At 36.3% G+C, this 17,578-nt stretch overlaps 1 protein-coding gene across 1 annotated transcript in view; it reads left to right on the top strand.

Moving 5' to 3' along the window:
* The window catches only part of npr1a (natriuretic peptide receptor 1a), a 116,154-nt gene that overhangs the window by 84,694 nt on the left and 13,882 nt on the right, over positions 1-17,578 (top strand). Inside the window, exons 6-13 of the mRNA XM_084424018.1 lie at positions 8,766-8,860; positions 8,963-9,098; positions 10,711-10,795; positions 14,550-14,670; positions 14,756-14,830; positions 15,844-15,921; positions 16,094-16,198; positions 17,251-17,322. Of these exons, the coding sequence (XP_084280144.1) occupies positions 8,766-8,860; positions 8,963-9,098; positions 10,711-10,795; positions 14,550-14,670; positions 14,756-14,830; positions 15,844-15,921; positions 16,094-16,198; positions 17,251-17,322 (767 nt within the window). The remainder of the gene's footprint in view (positions 1-8,765; positions 8,861-8,962; positions 9,099-10,710; positions 10,796-14,549; positions 14,671-14,755; positions 14,831-15,843; positions 15,922-16,093; positions 16,199-17,250; positions 17,323-17,578) is intronic.

The raw sequence follows: 17,578 nt of genomic DNA, 5'->3' as shown, positions 1-17,578 counted from the left end.
CAAGTTAAAGTGAAATAGGCATTCACACACATATACAGTACGCATTCAACCCGGGCTTCAACGTATTTTGCTACAAAACCTCCAACGACGCCTGTTTTCCAAGGGAAATGTTTTCAGATTTCAGCTGATTTCAAATGGGTTTTACTTTCCTATTTCTATCAGCCTTCAACATGATATCTGTTTATTAACGACACAGTACGTGTTTCTAATTAGGTAATCTTGAGCCATATTGGCTCAGGCACACAGAGCTAGTTAATACCCAGATACACATTAAGCCACTAGTTAACTAAATCTGGATTTTACTAGTCCAGATACACAATTTAAATTAAGCCACTAGATTTAAGCTACGCACAGCAATAGTTCACTATCTTAAGCCATGTGGTGTGTGTGGGTGTGTATTTATTTGTCAATTTGTACATTGTTTTTTGAAGAGTGAATCCTCCATATTTTGCACAGGAAAAAACAGCACAGCTAATCTCCCGCCATTTCCCACAGTGCTCTATAGTTCATGTGGAAACAAACTTCTTTCCTTTATGAGTCCGAGGACATAAATATGTCCACTTTGCAGTGTAATATCTCCTATTCTCAGCATCCCTTTGGAGTGATTCTCAGTTTTCCTTTCCTGCATCATGGGTTTCCTGAAGTCAAAGAGATCATCTTCCCAGTGGTGCAATCCCTGTAGCCCTACTCCTTGGCCTCTCTCAGATTTCTTCATAAATTAACGCCATTTGGTGTGCATGTTGAAACCCATATCCCTCCTTCTCACCCCCGCCAGAGTCCATGAGGACATCCTTTAACCATGCGATTACACCATCTACAACAGACTGTCTATTGACATCTCCTCTTTGGGGCTTATTTTCCCAATCCTAAGTTCCTTGTCTCATCTGGTAACACCCTACCTCATTCAAGAGAGGAAATATGATCAGGGGATGAACCTGTCAATCACTCTCCTCATGTCTCCATGGTGATTACATTAGCCACCACATGCAGCTGACACTGATGCGATGTCTCTTCCCCAGATGGACCCTTGCATCCCGTGAGCTGGGATTTTTCACACAGGAACAGACCCCTCTAATACTGTAGGGCCAGCTGTATTTTTCCACGGACTATTTATTTTTGTGTGCATGAATGCATTTATGAATATAAAGTATAAAGAGTATAAAAAATATAAATGTTCCATATAGCTAGTAATGCTTAGAGAAATTAAGCAAAAAAGGTTAGGCATTTTTCATCATTTTGTATTATTCTATTGAATTGTATTTATCATACAATTTTTATTTTTATTTTTATTAATATTTGTAATAAAAATAATTAATTATCTTCCCCATTTTCCAACCTGTTCACACATACAGCAATTTTATTGATAAAGTTCACTGTATTGATGGTCAAAGCAAATGACAATTGTGCATAATGTATCATATTCTAAACAAATGACTTGCTGATAAGACTTTACAGTAAAGTTTCATTTGTTAACATTGGTTAACTATATTATAGTTAACAAGAACTAACTATTCTACAGCATTTAATAATCTTTATTTATGTTCATTAATAACAACATTTACTAATATATTTTTAAGATCAAAAGATGTCTCTGTTAACATTAGTTGAACTAACATGAGCATGGACAAGGACCCACAATGTGTGGGTATCCTTTGAGAAATGAACTGGCTAAAACTTCTTCAGATGTGAAATGGGTTACAGTGTTTTGCTTCATTTTACCCACAAGCTATGGGTTTGCTGTCGGGTGCAGTGTAGACTTTGCACTGCCAGGAACAGTTGAGTATGAGTTTCCCATATTTTATTCTAATCATTAGTTCCTTTGTTATTTTATATGAATAGTACCTGTCCTACTTTTGAGTACATCAATGTGACTGAATAGATGTCATCTGTATGTAAATATGAAAAGTCTGAATGAGCCATTTATGCCGTTTATTTACAAAAAAATCATAATCTGAAAATAATCGGTTTTTGAACGTCACTAGGTCGAACGGCTTGATTTGAACGGCTTGATTTGAGAGAGGGGAAAACATATAAGGAGATTAAAAAAAAAACACTGGATGGATTTGTATCATTTTATGATGGTTGTGTACAGGCACTGCCAACACACATTTCAGTACAATCAACTTGTACTGTGCATGTACCATTATATGACCCCTTTAATATATTGATAAAGATAAGAGAAAGAAACTAAATGATGAATGATGAATAATGTAATGTCATTTGAAATAATGAAATAATATATGTCATTTGAGTGAATCTCACAAAAAAAATATTGTACTCTACTGATTTCTGGGTGACCTGAGCATGTTTTTCTGAAATTCAGTTAAAAATGCATTTGATGCTTCTCATCTTTTAATCATTTGAGTCATATAAGCTTTGCAAAAAGTACAGGATAATATAAAGACTGATATTGGCTTACTGCGACAAGTATCTTGCATATAGAACCTTTCATGACAGATGCAGTCAGACCTTTCTCAAAAGCATCATTGATAACAGTTACACACGAAAAGGGCACCATTTTTATCTATAATTCAATCTGAGTAGCAGAAGCCGCAAAGATCAGAGCCACTCTCTATAAAGCAACTATATTTGACTCCAGCAGGGAACGTTATCGACAGTTCGTTCGCAGGCCGGAAAAATGCTATAGTCAGTGTGAAGGGCTGTCATGCTGTGAAGTTCTTATAACGTGCAATCATATCCACTTGATATCGACCAAGGACTCAAAGTCAGTTGCTCTTAAACAATTGAGAACCAAAGGCTTAATTCTTACTGTCTGCTCATTCTTACAGTCACTCTGCCAACCACCAACCATCAAATCTGACCTTAGGTCTTGTAAAGCGCTTTGAGTGCCTAGAAAAGCGCTATATAAATGTAACGAATTATTATTATTATTATTGTATACCCCTTAAAGTGCCAATTCTTTTAAGTTGCTTTGGTTACAAAATAAGAACCGTATATGGAATGTAACTTTCCCTCCAGCTTGAAATTGATCCATCTGTAGACCTTTTATTGCCTGAAAGTGTTAAACTTGGGGCTCTATGAAGTTTTATGAAATCAATTGATTAGATGTACTTTTTGATTGTTTACATTTTTAAAAAAAAAAAAAAGGAATTCTGAAAAAAAATTGTAATGGAAAGCAGAATTTTGGGGAAAATAAACTGGATTTCAAAGGGCCCTATAAACTACATGGAGCAAAGCATCAACCTGCATTGCTTGCAGGTCAAGTATTGTAATGCTATATGCTAAAGTTTAAACAGTTTCAACCATGTCCCAATTGAAAGCACAGCCTGTATTACTGGACAACTAATGATTGTAACCTTCGTGCAGAGGTCAAAGCAACACATGTCACTTTTGTTTAGAGGTGCATTTCACATCATGTGGATTATGTGAACGGGACTAATGGGACATATTTTGGTCAGGAAAAAATATAGAGATTTAGAAATCCTGTGCTTTTCATGTGAGATGAGAAGACCCCACTTGGTCTATTCCCACACCCAGGCAAACCATCTGAATGTTCTATAAGCCTCTTCCCATGATTCAACAGTTGTCCACAATCCCTCTTGGGATTGGCAATATGAAGTTCTTGTGTCCTCTTAGTAAGAGTTTCATGCACACTTTCACCACATGGTCCCACATGTTCAAACTCATGCATATGTGATGTGTGCTTTTGATTACCAAGGGAATATATATATATATATATATAAAAAGATTTACAGTCATGCTGTCTGCACACACTCTTTATGAGTGAGTGCATTGAAATGCATGATCTTACATTGAGCAGGGGCCTCATGTATAACATTTTCCATAGATTTCATCCTAAAAGTGTTCATCCACAAATGTTTTAAAACCATGCGTACTCCAGAACCCCAGAGCAAAATTCCCTTTATAAAACCCAGTCAGCGAAAGATGCATACATCCATCTCCATAACGTGCATAACGTCATCTGCATATAATTTCCATGCATATTCCCATCCACGTGATACCATTTTTAACACAATGTTTATACATTAGGCCCCTGGTCCCTTAGATTCTGCTTTGCAGGTTCATACCTTTAACATTCCTTTTTGCATTTTGATGTCATCATTTATCATTTAAATAAATGCAAGTTCCTTTTATTGTTGGGTTTTATAATGAGAATGATTTGAAAGGTTATCAGCATTTTGATGTATGTCTGAATTTGCTCAGCAGAGTTAACCATACATTGAGATGCTATTATTGTTTTTTTTATATTTTCAATTAGTTTTTTTTTTTTTTTTAGTAATTTAGTTGGGTTTTAACATTTTTATTAGTTTTTTTTATTGGTTTTTTTATGTCTATTGTCACACTGTGGTTTCCTCAGGAACAGACTGAAAACTCTGATTGTAGATACAAACTCAAACTTTAATAATAGTACTCTGGAACAAACTGACAGGCAGGGAAAACACTCATAAACACAACAGAGATCAGACAAAGACTCGAAAGAAAGGGTGCATCTTAAAGAGCAAATAAACTCATACATTATAGTAACCATAGAAACGAAGGAGTGGTGGGAAAAGAACAAAGGAAAACAGGAACCAATCAAAACACAAACTGAAAGTCCAAACATGCACTGATACGTGACAGCTATATAGTTTTATTTATTTTTATTTCAGTTTTAGTTTTAGTTCAAATGAATGAAAATGAAAAATGTTGCTTTTGGCAGCTGAAATATGTAAAATAAGTAAATAACTTATTTTATTTCAGTTAACTTTTTTTTTTTTATCAAATGTTTTTAATGTTTTTATTTTTAGTTTCATGTTAAGTATAATAACCCTGGTGCTCAGTGATATTCAGTTAATTTGTGTCAAACCCCCCAAACCCCACCCCCAAATCCTTCTTGTCGGTTATTGGCTGGAACAGTTTGTTATGTTTCGTGGTGCGGGTGAGCCCAATTTGTTTTTCTTGCCGTTTGTGGAGCCTGGGCTGTCTACAGAGACCGCGTTTTTTTTTACAGTTTGTTCAGGGGACAGGTAGCTATGGTGAGGAGATGTTTGCTGTATGTGACAAAAAATGTTTTGGCCTTAAAAACGTGTGACATCGCTTAGAGCACCTTTAATTTGGCATTGACATTTTTACCACAATCACATTCGTCGAATGTTTTATTTAATGTATGTTTATCAGTATATGTTTTCCTTGAGAATCGAACTCATGACCTGCTAGTTCCACGTTCTACCTGCCAAGCTACAGGGACACTATTACAGAACTGAGAGGACCGTAAATTATACATTTATTTATATTAGCATTCATTTATTTAGCCTATGCTTTTTTTTTTCTTAAAGTAAGCAACTTGATTTTTAGGAACAACAAACCCCACATGTCATTTCCCTCTGGCTTCACTACTGTGATTTGGAAATACCAAGATAATTAGAGCTGAAATTACAGGAAGAAAGCCATGCCAGTCACGGCAGCGCTGCTTTTTTCTGCTGCCACTTCACGCAAGAGGGAGGCTTTCAAACTAACGCTAGCACAGTCTAATTACATAGATATTTATATTACATTGAACTTCATAAAAAGATACATTCCTCTGACATCAGTCTGACTAAAAGGGCTGTTTCAAAGAGTACACACTGTGTCAGGCTCCAGTAACCACTCTTCTAATTCATTCAATTTGATGCTGCAAAAACAGGTACGCTCCGGCTCAGATACTGAGGAGAGGGGGGGACTATGTCCTCAATAGGAGAGACAAACACCCCCTGAGCATGCACACATGCACGTAACCTCACTTAACACACATACACTCTTGCACACACACACAGTATATTGCCACCCTATTAGTGTGGCTCAAATGGAAACAGCGTGTTGCCGTGTCAGGGATGAAACTCTATGCCGCTGACTGAACCTGGCTCTCCGCTGGGACCATGGGAGCCCAGATAACAAATACTGCCGAGAGAGATGTGCATTCACAACATCTATTTTCTCTAGAGTCTCTCTAGACACAACAGTCTTTAAGTCTCTTTATTCAGCATTGATTTCTCATCATGCTCTTGCCCGATTCAGTCTTTATTGTATTTTCTGAGTCGCTTCATTATTGTTTCTACTCCCAAGATATCAGCACGTCATCTCATGTTCATCTCCATTGCAGTCTGTCTCTGTCTTGCTTCCCATGGTGAGCATTGATCAGTATCAACAAGCCAAGGCAAAAATAGAAGGTCTATAGGGTAAATCTATGTGGAGTAAAAGACTTCAGGAATAGAAACTCTCTAAAGACTTTTATAACTAGAATCAGACTGTTGTGGATCAGCCAAGTTCCTCCACAGATTCAGTTATTCTTAGCATGCCTCTATAATTAGTTATACCATAGTTCATCCAAAAATTCAATTCAATGTTTTGTCACTATTTACTCATGGTCATGTGGTTCCAAAAATGCTGTTTTTTATTTCTAATCAACTTTAGTGCGTATGGTTCAGGGTGGGCACCAAGTGGGTTCTAGAGTGTCTTGTTAACTTAATGACACCAAACCTGCATAGGTGTCTTATTTAATTTAAATAACTTCAAGGAGGTGGAGATAATGATAGAAGTTTCATTTAATGAAGCTTTACAGCCTGTGGTCACTATTGCAAAAAAAGAAAATCTATGTGGCTAAGATTCCTTTTTTCATTTCACAACATCAGGGCGCGTAAATAAGTTGTTTGATTTTTGAGTGAATTATTCTTCTAAATTCATGCTTTAGAAAAATAATCTGAAAAAAAGAGTATTGAATGTGTACAGTTTTACTTAAAAAGTATATATTTTTAAAAACTGTACTTGCAGATAGTATAATCGTGTTTCTCAACAAAGTTAAGTGTTTTTAAAAGTTCACTTTGTAGTAATGTCAAATAATCAAAAGTTTTACTTTAAATTATATAAAATCGTTATGTTTTAACGATCTTTTGTTGTGCTTTAAAAAAGTACACTTATTTAGAAGTGTTGACTAACACACTGAAGCACAAAGTACTTGATTATAATTTTACCTTTAGTGTGTTATTTGATATTGCATTTAAAGTTAACATATTTTGTAGCTTTATCATTACAAATGTATTTACAAATTACATGACATACAAGTTTCAAAAGAAATGACATCAAAGTATATTTAGTTTACCATAAATGCCTGTCTGTACATTTGACAGTACACTTGAATCATGTGGCAATGGCAATGGATGTACTGAATGGAAGAACTGATATAAAAATATCCTTTCTAAGTGTCCTAAAGTGGAGCAAAAAAGAACTCGAACGTGCTTCTAATTCCATTTAATATAAATTTAAACTATAATACATATTAATTTAATTGGAATTGAGTATCTGAAACATTTATCAGTTTACACAAGTATATTCGTTAAAGTATTATTTGCATAAGTCTTCCTTTAAAAATAGTGATAACATTTACTTCTTTTTCAGTTGTACTTCACTTCTCAGTGGTCAGTTTATTACACACACACACACACACACACACACACACACACACACACACACACACACAGTTCTTCCCTGAGAAGAAAAACATGTCACCTTAAAAGGCCTCTAGATCTAACGTTAAAAGATGTCATTTTCTGTTAAGAGAGCTATCTGATGCTCTGAAACAGGGCTAGATCATTTAAAATATCTGTTTAAATATGTCTAACAGGTCAAATGGAAATAAGCCATTTGGTTGGTGGGTTTTTTTTTTTTTTTTTTTTTTACTAAGCCAAGAGAAAGTAGGCTTGTTAAATCTTATTGAATGCCTCTGCATGGGTTAGCAGAACTCAGGTGTGCTGGGCACAGTGCCATCAGAAAAGCACAGTCAGGTTTGTGAGCATTAATGCTGAGCGCCAGGAAAGAGTCACATTGCTGGCAAGAGGCATAGTGTGCTTGCTCAGTGCTTACTGCATCAATGATGGGAAAATCTACTGGATAAATGAGGTGTGATTATCTTTTAGCCTCCTTCCCCCTGTGTGGTTTAGCCAAGGGTTTTTTTTCTTTTCTTTTTTTTTCTACAGGTGCATCTGTTGCTGACTGCGTTAGCCTTGTGTTCATCCATCAGTGATATTTAAACTGCTACATGATGAATGATTAATAATGTGCCAGTGCAAATTAGACCAAATGTTGAATACAACCCTTGTAAAAAAAAAAGAAAAAAAGAAGTGTGCTTAGTTGTATGTACATTTAAAAGTAATATCTTGTAAAAAAAAAAAATAATAATAATAATAATAATATAATATTAAGGAAATAAAAGGCCACTTAAGTGTACTTAAAGATATTAAACGTTCATGAATATGTTTCAGTACACTTAAAAAGTGCACTTACAGTATAATGTCAATTAAAAAGATCATTACATAAAAATCATTACATTTTAATAATCTTTTGTTGTGCTTTAATGGACTTCTTCCATTTATGTCTAAAATACTAGAAAAAGTTGTGTCCACTCAATTGTGCTCTTTCTTGCAAGAAAATGATATCTATGAAAAATTTCAGTCAGGATTCAGGCCGCATCATAGCACAGAAACTGCGCTCGTTAAAATGACAAATGATTTACTTCTAGCTTCTGACCAAGGCTGTATCTCAATACTAGTTTTACTCGATCTTAGCGCTGCGTTCGACACAGGGTACTGTGTCTAAGTACTCTTTTTAAAAGTATGCTAAAGTGTACTCCTTCATGAGGAAATGTTTTACTGCCCGGTTAATTTGGGAGACTAACAATGAAATAAGGCTCAAAATGCATTGCGCAGTCTGACACTCCAGCTTTTTTCAGCATAGAATGAACATCTGATCTATTTCTTTTCTAATCTTCAAAGGGGTTACCGGACTCGTTCAGCTAGATGAGAATGGCGATCGGGAGATTGACTTTGCTCTATGGGACATGACCGACACGAATACCGGAGTTTATCAGGTACAGAGCCCTTCATTTGATCACATACAGCTTTTCACATTTAAAATACATAACTGGCTAAACCCACCTCAACACTGCTGAAATGATTGCTGTGTGTCTTAGATTGTGTCCGTGTATAATGGCAGTCAGAAACAGATGATTCCAGAGCCAGGGATGAAGGTGCACTGGCTGAAGGGAAGTCCGCCTCCAGATATCCCTCTGTGTGGCTTCAAAAATGACAACCCTTCCTGCCTGGCAAGTAAGTGCGGACCCATATAACCCATACAATAATAGATCTCTATGAAAAGACACCAGACTCCACTGTTCTCAGCCAAAATCATGTTCCAAAATATATCTTCCCAGATAAATTAGACTCAAATCAATATTCCATGTGCTTGCATTTATATTTATATATACACACATGCATATTCATGAATATATACATTACATACATGTAAACATTTGCTCACAGTATATATAGAGGTGTAAAGTGTTGCCAAGTAATGGTTATCATTATAATTTAGTGCAATGTTTTAAAGTAGAATCTGTGCAATCAGCTTTGATATTAAGACTGTAGTGACCAGTTAATAGATTTTTTAAGTGGGTTGAAACACTTGGAGTTAATGATTAACGTGATAATTAAATCAAGGAATGTTCCATGTTGTTTTAATACAGCTCTATAATCTTACGTAATTAAGTTTAGGTTAATAACAGATCCAAAAATACCACATAGCAGTTCATCATTATTGTGAGGGCTTCATTTTCTCTGTGGTCTCATCAATTTTTGAAATTAAAATGCTTGTGAAAGGATACACCAGACTTACTGTAATATGTTCTGGTAAAGATCAGGCACGTCAACCATACCAATTATAGGATGACCATACAAATTATAGGATAAGATGGAAACCAACTAATAGCACAAAACATAACACAATACTTACTAATGTTTGTATTGTTGTTTTCCCTGCAAAATTGTCACTTCCTGGAGGATGATGTCATTAAGGACCCAGACCAAAATGGCTCATATTAAAATAGGGGAATTATTTACACAACCATTAAAAAAATTTGGGATCGGTAGTATTTTTTTATGCTTTTTTAAAAGTCTCTTATGCTCACCGGGTTAAACCATTTGTTTGATCGAAAATACAGTAAAACAGTAATATTGTGAAACACATTATTTCAATTTAGATTAACTGTTTTCTATTTGAGTACATTTAAAAATGTTTTTATTCCTGTGATTTTACATCAGCCATTAGTCAAGTCGTCAGTGTCACATGATCCTTCAGAAATCATTCTAATATGATGATTTGCTGCTCAAGAAACATTTCTTAATATCATCATTGTAAACATTTTTGTGGAAACCATGATATATTTTCAAGATTCTTTGATGAATAGAACGTTTTGAAATTGAAATAGATTAGAAAATAGTTTACTGTCACTTCTGATCAATTGAATGCATTTTTGATTAATAAAAGTATAAATCTCTTTTAAAAAAATTAGCCCCAAACTTTTGAACAGGTAAAAATAATGATGTTATCATCAATGTGAATGTAAGTTTTAAGTTCCAGCATATTAAGACACATGATGAAAACATAAAATGTACCACATTGTGGAAATTACCTACTGTATCTGATTAAGATTTAGTCCTTTGTCAAGAAAAATTGGCCTACTTAGCAACAGCCCTCATTGTAATGGATTTTTGTTGGAAGTTAATGGAAGTTCTCATTGAAACTTTATCTTATGAAATGTATGAATAAATGACAGAATAAAATGTATGAAATGATTGCAGCAGGTTAGATTACTTTACTGCTGTCTCTGTGAAATATAATGAAATTATGTGTGGACATTGTGTTCTTGGTTTTGTTCCTCAGAGACGGTCACCATGCACCAGATGATCTCCATAGTGGTGTGCTTCATTTTTATCATCATCGTAACGGTCACAGTCTTCATATACAGGTCAGTTGAAACCCGTGCAGATAAACACAGTGTCTATACTGAGAGCAAGCGACATAACAAATTTAGAGCGCTTTAATGAAGCTTTATTGATTATAACATGAGCATTCTTGTTTTTGTGGCGTCATTGGCCTGCAGTGTAGACATAGTGTAACACTACATGTCAGGTGTGAAAATACTGATCTTTGGGCGATATGGGTCTGATATATTATATCTCTCTGTCTGTCTTTCTTTCTGTCTTTCTCCTCTATCTGTTCCTGATGTTTAATTAGGGAACTTACTGCCAGACCACGACAGAGACAGATATAGCAGCTCATTCTACGTCTCCATGACTTCATCACTTTATTCGAAATGTGGCCATGTATCCAATGACAATGAAATGCATATGATTTCTGTTAAATTCATGCTGAGGATTGCAGCCAATGATGGTTGTGCTTTATTAAAAAGGCAAAGTTTAAACTGTTGTCCAAATATGCTGTAGGTCAGTGATGTTCAGCTGTTCACATTCTATTACCATAATTTTATTTTTATTTAATTGCACTTATTTCTTTATACGACTTATAACTTATATACTTGTATACATTTAAAAACATTAAATAAATGTTACACATAGTGTTACATATATTTCTATTTAGAGTTGGGGTAGGGTCAGAGTTTTCTGTTAAAATGTGTTGCTTCCAGTTCTTGCATATAGAGTATCACGATATTAAAATGTGATGAGATTTCTCGTCAAGGTGAAAAGCTGTCTCGCGATATTTCCATGACGGAGCGTTAGGGTGAAATTAGCATAGAATATGACACTGCTATGTTTACATCACACTAGAGTGCCCACTGCTGCACCGCCTCCACTGTCGTTTTGCTTTTTTATTGAAATAAAAACTATTTAATTCAGTTGGATAACGGTCGCTTCAATTGTAAACTATTGTAAACGTCTGCTTTGCTCATCTTGCACGAGCTGCAGTCGCACAATGTGCAGCAGGAATCACAGTTCACTGATCACATGACAAGAGTAGGGTGAGAGATGACTGACCATAGTGTGACTGACAAGACCATGGCGGAGTCGTTGCGCAAAAGAGCCTATGCGTCTGATAAATCTTGTAGAATGCGCGCTCAGCACCGCCGCTCCCTGTACACAAAGTATGTGCGATCGCGAAGGCAACAGTAAAACGCGAGCTCCCTGAATGCATGCAATTTAGGCTACACCCCAATATCAAACCTATCTTAGACTGGACAGTGTAGGTTTAACCACCTCTTAGCTCTAGTCTCTGTTTTGGTCTCTGTTTGAACTTTGAATATTGAGAGAGTACTTTGATTATAGTTCCACTTATTGTTTGCACTTAATAAGACTAAGAAAAAACTGTTATTTATTTTTGTTATTCATACTGTTTTTATTTCTATGTTCAATTTGTGGAAAGGAGGTCAATTAGGATGTAACACAGCCTCTATCAGAAGTTCTGGAAGCTCATAATTCATGTACAGTACGATCTGAAGAGACTCAAGTGAAATCATACAGGAGCAAAGCCAGTCAGTTGAGCTGTTGTCTTTCAATGCATATGATAATTCATACTTAGAAAGTAGAACTGAAGTGGCATTCATTACAAGATGATCAGTTAAAACATTTCAAAATGCAAAATGCATGAATTTTGTCATTGAGGATTTCTTAAGAATACTGTGCAAAAATCTCGTCTTGTCTCGTGAACCCAATCTCGTGTCTCGTCACACCTCTACTTATCATCGATATTCATTAAAGGTAGGGTAGGTAATCCTTTTTCTAAAAAAAAAAACATTCCAAATTTGTTTAAACTGTCTTTATATACCAATACATAATTAAAATGTAAGTACTCTGAAAAAGAAAATATAAAAATCGAGTGACTGTAGACCTTTTAATTTGCAATAAACACAGCTCATTATTTCCATTCACTCCCACCCCCTCCCTTCTGAGCTCCTTCCAAAGCCACGCCCCCAAAACACATGAACGCGCGACGCCAAACGCTCAGGCTGGAACAAGACGCATTTATTACCTGAGACGAGTGGAGAGGAAGGAGCGCAGTACATACAGTGGCATCATGTCAGAATCACATGTAATAAAATACCTAACTTTATCACTATGAATATAAACAAATAAGATTTCTTTTAGTACTCACTATCAAGCTAGCATATCGATAATGGTAAAGTTTGATTCGGTAACGAGCTATATTTATAGGTAACGAGCTATATTTATAAGGCAAAACTAAAAACAGGTTGCATTGATACACGTTTTTCCATTACCATCAGTTACACTGTGATGAAGGTGAATTTCGTGTAAGATTCATAACATATACGGTGTTTTGCATGTAAGAGTTTCCATGATGAAAACATTGTTGACTCTAATGAAGACTAACGTACACTCCGAGTCCGGAGACAAGTACCGCATCGTCGGTTCGAGGACAGGTCCGGGGTTGAGGGCGAAGCAGAGGAGGTCGTTCAAGAGTGCGGGCAGGGTCCGAGGAAGTAGTTTTTGCCTTGTTTGCCTTCGCTGACTGCATATGCAGGTGCTTTGAGCTGAATATTTCCGGGAACGGTGACATGTGATGAGTGCACGCAGGGCAGCGCGCGCAGTGGGGCTCGGGCATGAGACATGAAGGCATCTGATTGGTTCTTTACATTCGCACCGAATGGCAATGATTGGTCAGAGTTTTTACTGTCCTGCAGCTGCTACAGAGGTCTGATTTTTTTCATTCCTTTTTCTAAACACATAATGTATTGACTACTATCAGGATGGAAGGACCATTTCACCCAGTATAAAAAAAAGTGTTTCTGAACAGGATTACCTACCCTACCTTTAAGTCAGGATATCAAGACATTTCATTTTAATTCATAGGACATATGATTAGAGCTGTCACGTTTTGTTTTTATGTTTCATGTCTTTTATTTAGGGATGAACGTAAACACTGGGACACGTCGACGCTTTCCGCGCAAATAATAACTAGCAGTGAAAATAGCAACAGTGTGTTATTGTCATTATGAAGACAAATGGTTTATTCTAAATGTATATCAATTAGGCTCAAATAGATTATTATTTTATCCCTTCAAAGGCTCTCTCACATTAAGGTTGGAGACCCCTGCTTTAGACTGTCAGATATCTGTGCATTGGTGATCTTCTGTTTCTGTAATTCCATCTACCTCTTTTTACAGCCATGTTTCGATGAATACCAAATTTTTCAGTGGGTCACTCTACAATTGCTCTGGTGGATGCTGTTGCTCACTTTCAAATGACAAACATTCTAACTGCAGTCTACACACTTCCTTTATAGGAAACAACATATGTTTTAATAAATTATCTTATTATTATAAGTCTATAAGTAATTGTAGAATAGCCCAACTATATATACTGACAATACGATTGTGTTTATTGTGCTCTGTATTAATTCTATAAATGTCTGCATGCTTTAGTCATTATATAATAATAATCCTGCAAAAATGCTGATACTTCTAATAATAAAATGTCAAAGTTCTTTGCGTCTGAGGGATATTTTATCTATTATTACATGTGCCATTTAAATATCCCATTTCTGACAGTGACACACATATTGGCTTGTCTTATTTAACATATATGACTCACTATCTTTAACGTGGGTTTGTTATTCTCCTTTGTCTTTTTTATCTGATGTTTCCCCCATTGCATCCCTTCTCTCATTGTCCCTCTCCTCTGCATATTTATACTCTTCTTTCTTTCTCTCTCTGTCTCTTTCTCTGTCTGTCACTCGGCGGGCATCAGGAAGCTGAAGCTGGAGAACGAGTTGACCGCTCAGCTGTGGCGAGTGCACTGGGAGGACATCCAGATGAGTAACATGGAGAAGATGCTGCGCAGAACCTGCAGCAAACTCACCATCTCACTGGTGAGGGGGAACACACTGTCATTTCTAAGAGTTTACAATAGTTTAAGTAAACATACTCATGTCTTACTCCTCTTTCCACACACAGAGAGGCTCTAACTACGGCTCACTGCTGACTATGGATGGAAACTTCCAGATCTATGCCAAGACTGGCTACTACAAGGTATTAAAGATTTGGTGGTTAGGGGTGGATGGGCCACTGGGCCCATTAGGTCACATTCGAATCTCATTATCTTTTTGTCTTTTAATGTAAACATTTTTAAATAGAATGTGTTCATCTGATTGTTCATCTTATTGGATGATTTTCAAAATCATGATCCTGTTTAAATTTAAGAGCATTTGTCTGAAAATGAAAATTCTGAAAATGAAAATTCTGTCAGTAGTTACTCACCCTCATGTTGTTCCAACCCTGTAAGACTTCCGAACACAAATTAAGATATTTTTGATGAAATCTGAGAGCTGTCTCACTCCTTCATAGGCTGCTAGGTAATTGTATTCTGCCGGCCTAGAAAAGTTAGTAAAGACATCGTTAAAATAGTCCAAGTGACCATAGTGGCTCAACCTTGAGTTTATCAAGCGACGAGAATAATTTTTGTGCGCAAAAAAAACTAAAATAACGACTTTATTTACCTATTAATTTTCTTCCGTGTGGGCCTCAGTTTGCACTTAAGTATATTCTTTTTTCTGTAAAAAGCACTATTTTTAAGAGTATGCTAAATTGTACTTCTTTTTGACAATGGATGAAAATACACAATGAAGAGTCAACATAAGAGGTTTATATTCATTCATTCCGTTTTACTAATTACTCTTCTATCCGTGTGCTGTTTTTTTACATTTGAAAATATCCTGCCTAGCAACTGACATGTCAAATAATGGAAGGGTTCGTCTTTAGTTCCACCATAATACCATCGGCTTGCCCAGGCTAATGGCCAGTTCTTCATCTGTTGATCTAGCTCCTCTCCAATTAAGCAGAACCCCTGAGGATGAGTGCTATTCATGTCCACATGTCATCATTTTCTCCATTAATTAGGATGATGCTTAATTAACTCATTATGTTGCTCTTTTTTTCTCGCAAATGATGAGGCATTTCTTCTGTCTCCAAAGTCCTCGGACACTTTGCTAAGCCCACGACCACAATCAGGGTGAAACTAATGTGCATTACTGCCTCTTTTCCAGGGAAACATAACAGCCATTAAGTATGTCAACAAGAAACGCATTGAGCTCACCAGGAAAGTGCTGTTTGAACTCAAACATGTAAGTGTGCGTCCATGCCGTTTTGTGCTTTTTGCCAGGTGCCTTCGTCATAATTAAGTTTATATGATGTTCTGGGAGATATTAATAGCTGGGGACTGATGGAAAAAGAGGGACTAAACAGCTCTCTCTCTCTCTCTCTCTCTCTCTCTCTCTTTGTTCATTACTGTTATAGATGCGAGATGTTCAGAATGAGCACCTGACGCGCTTTATTGGCGCTTGTATCGACACACCCAACATCTGCATCCTTACTGAGTACTGCCCTCGAGGCAGCTTACAGGTAAACACTCACGAACACGACTGCTTTATCCGCCTTCGATGGCTCATATTTATGCCACACATTTTGTTACACAAACCAGGGCTCAACAATAAGGATTCCAATTTGTACATACCTTAGTATTTTCCCTGCATACGTGCATGCATGCATAAATAAATAATGAATAATTAAACAAATAAAAACATGTTTTTCTACCATCACATACAGTATAAGCTCTTCTCACTATAACTATAACAAATATTCTCACTATTAACTAGTTGCTTATTAACTTGCATATTACTTGTATTATTAGTACTTCTAAAGCACATATTAATGCCTTATTCTGCATGACCATAATCTACATCCCTTAAGGCCCCGATATACTTCAAGCAAAATCGAACAACAAACTGATGTGACGTCATTTCGAACAAAATCAAGCCAAAATTAACTTCGTTTGGAGTTCTAAACAGTTGGCCAAATCGAACTTTCCAGAAAGGTTTGGCTCCGGCTGGTAAACACCTTTTCTACTACCATTGGTCCGTGGCGATTACGTAATAGTTAGGTGTGTATGGAGACTCCGCCGCCTTTCACGTGAAAATCTTTTCCGCTTAATTTCCACTGTTCACCCAGTCGAGGTCAGACGTCCACGATAAAACATGAAATCTATTGTATAAAGTGCTATATAAATAATCGTGACATGATTCGTGCCGAAGTGCAGAGCTTGTGCAGGTTGTGTTTCTTATGCTTTATTAGAAAAAATGCTTGCTGTTTTCTCAATTTTGAGAGGAAAGCATGCTGCACATTTTTACATATTCATCTAAACGTATTTCTCAGCAGTGTGGGCGGCATCGAATGTTCGCTGACAGTATATTGCTGGTCACGTATTCCGAACTTCGTTTTACCCCTAAGCAAAGAACGAAAAAGAACTTCGCTGTGTGTATATTGGGGCCTTTAATTCTACCCAATACATGAACTTAACAACTACCTTACTAACTATTAATCAGCAGTAATTAGGAGTTTATTGAGGCAAAAGTTGTAGTTAATAGTGTGTTTATATGTGTGTTTGTGACCTGTAGGACCTAATGGAGAGTGATGGAATCACGCTGGACTGGATGTTCCGCTATTCTCTGATCAGTGACATCGTTAGGGTGAGCATTTCACCTTCTTAGCTTAAGGCGAGACACGGCAGGCAAAAACATCTTCTTTTTTTTACTGGTCAATTTTGAGATTTTGGGATATTTGTCTTCAATAACAGACTTGTGGTGAAAAAAAGTCCGAAATACACATTTAGGTCTTTATTTTATTACACTTTGTCTGTTTGCGTCTGTAGATTTTTCATAAATTCAACAAAAGTTGGCGTTCTTAATCAACATGCTGCTCCGCGATCCAAATATGGTCATTTCC

Source organism: Rutilus rutilus (assembly GCF_951802725.1).
Source record: "Rutilus rutilus genome assembly, chromosome: 11".
Classification (NCBI taxonomy): domain Eukaryota; kingdom Metazoa; phylum Chordata; class Actinopteri; order Cypriniformes; family Leuciscidae; genus Rutilus; species Rutilus rutilus.
Note: the sequence above shows the minus strand (reverse complement) of the source record. Positions and strands in the feature narration are given on the sequence as shown.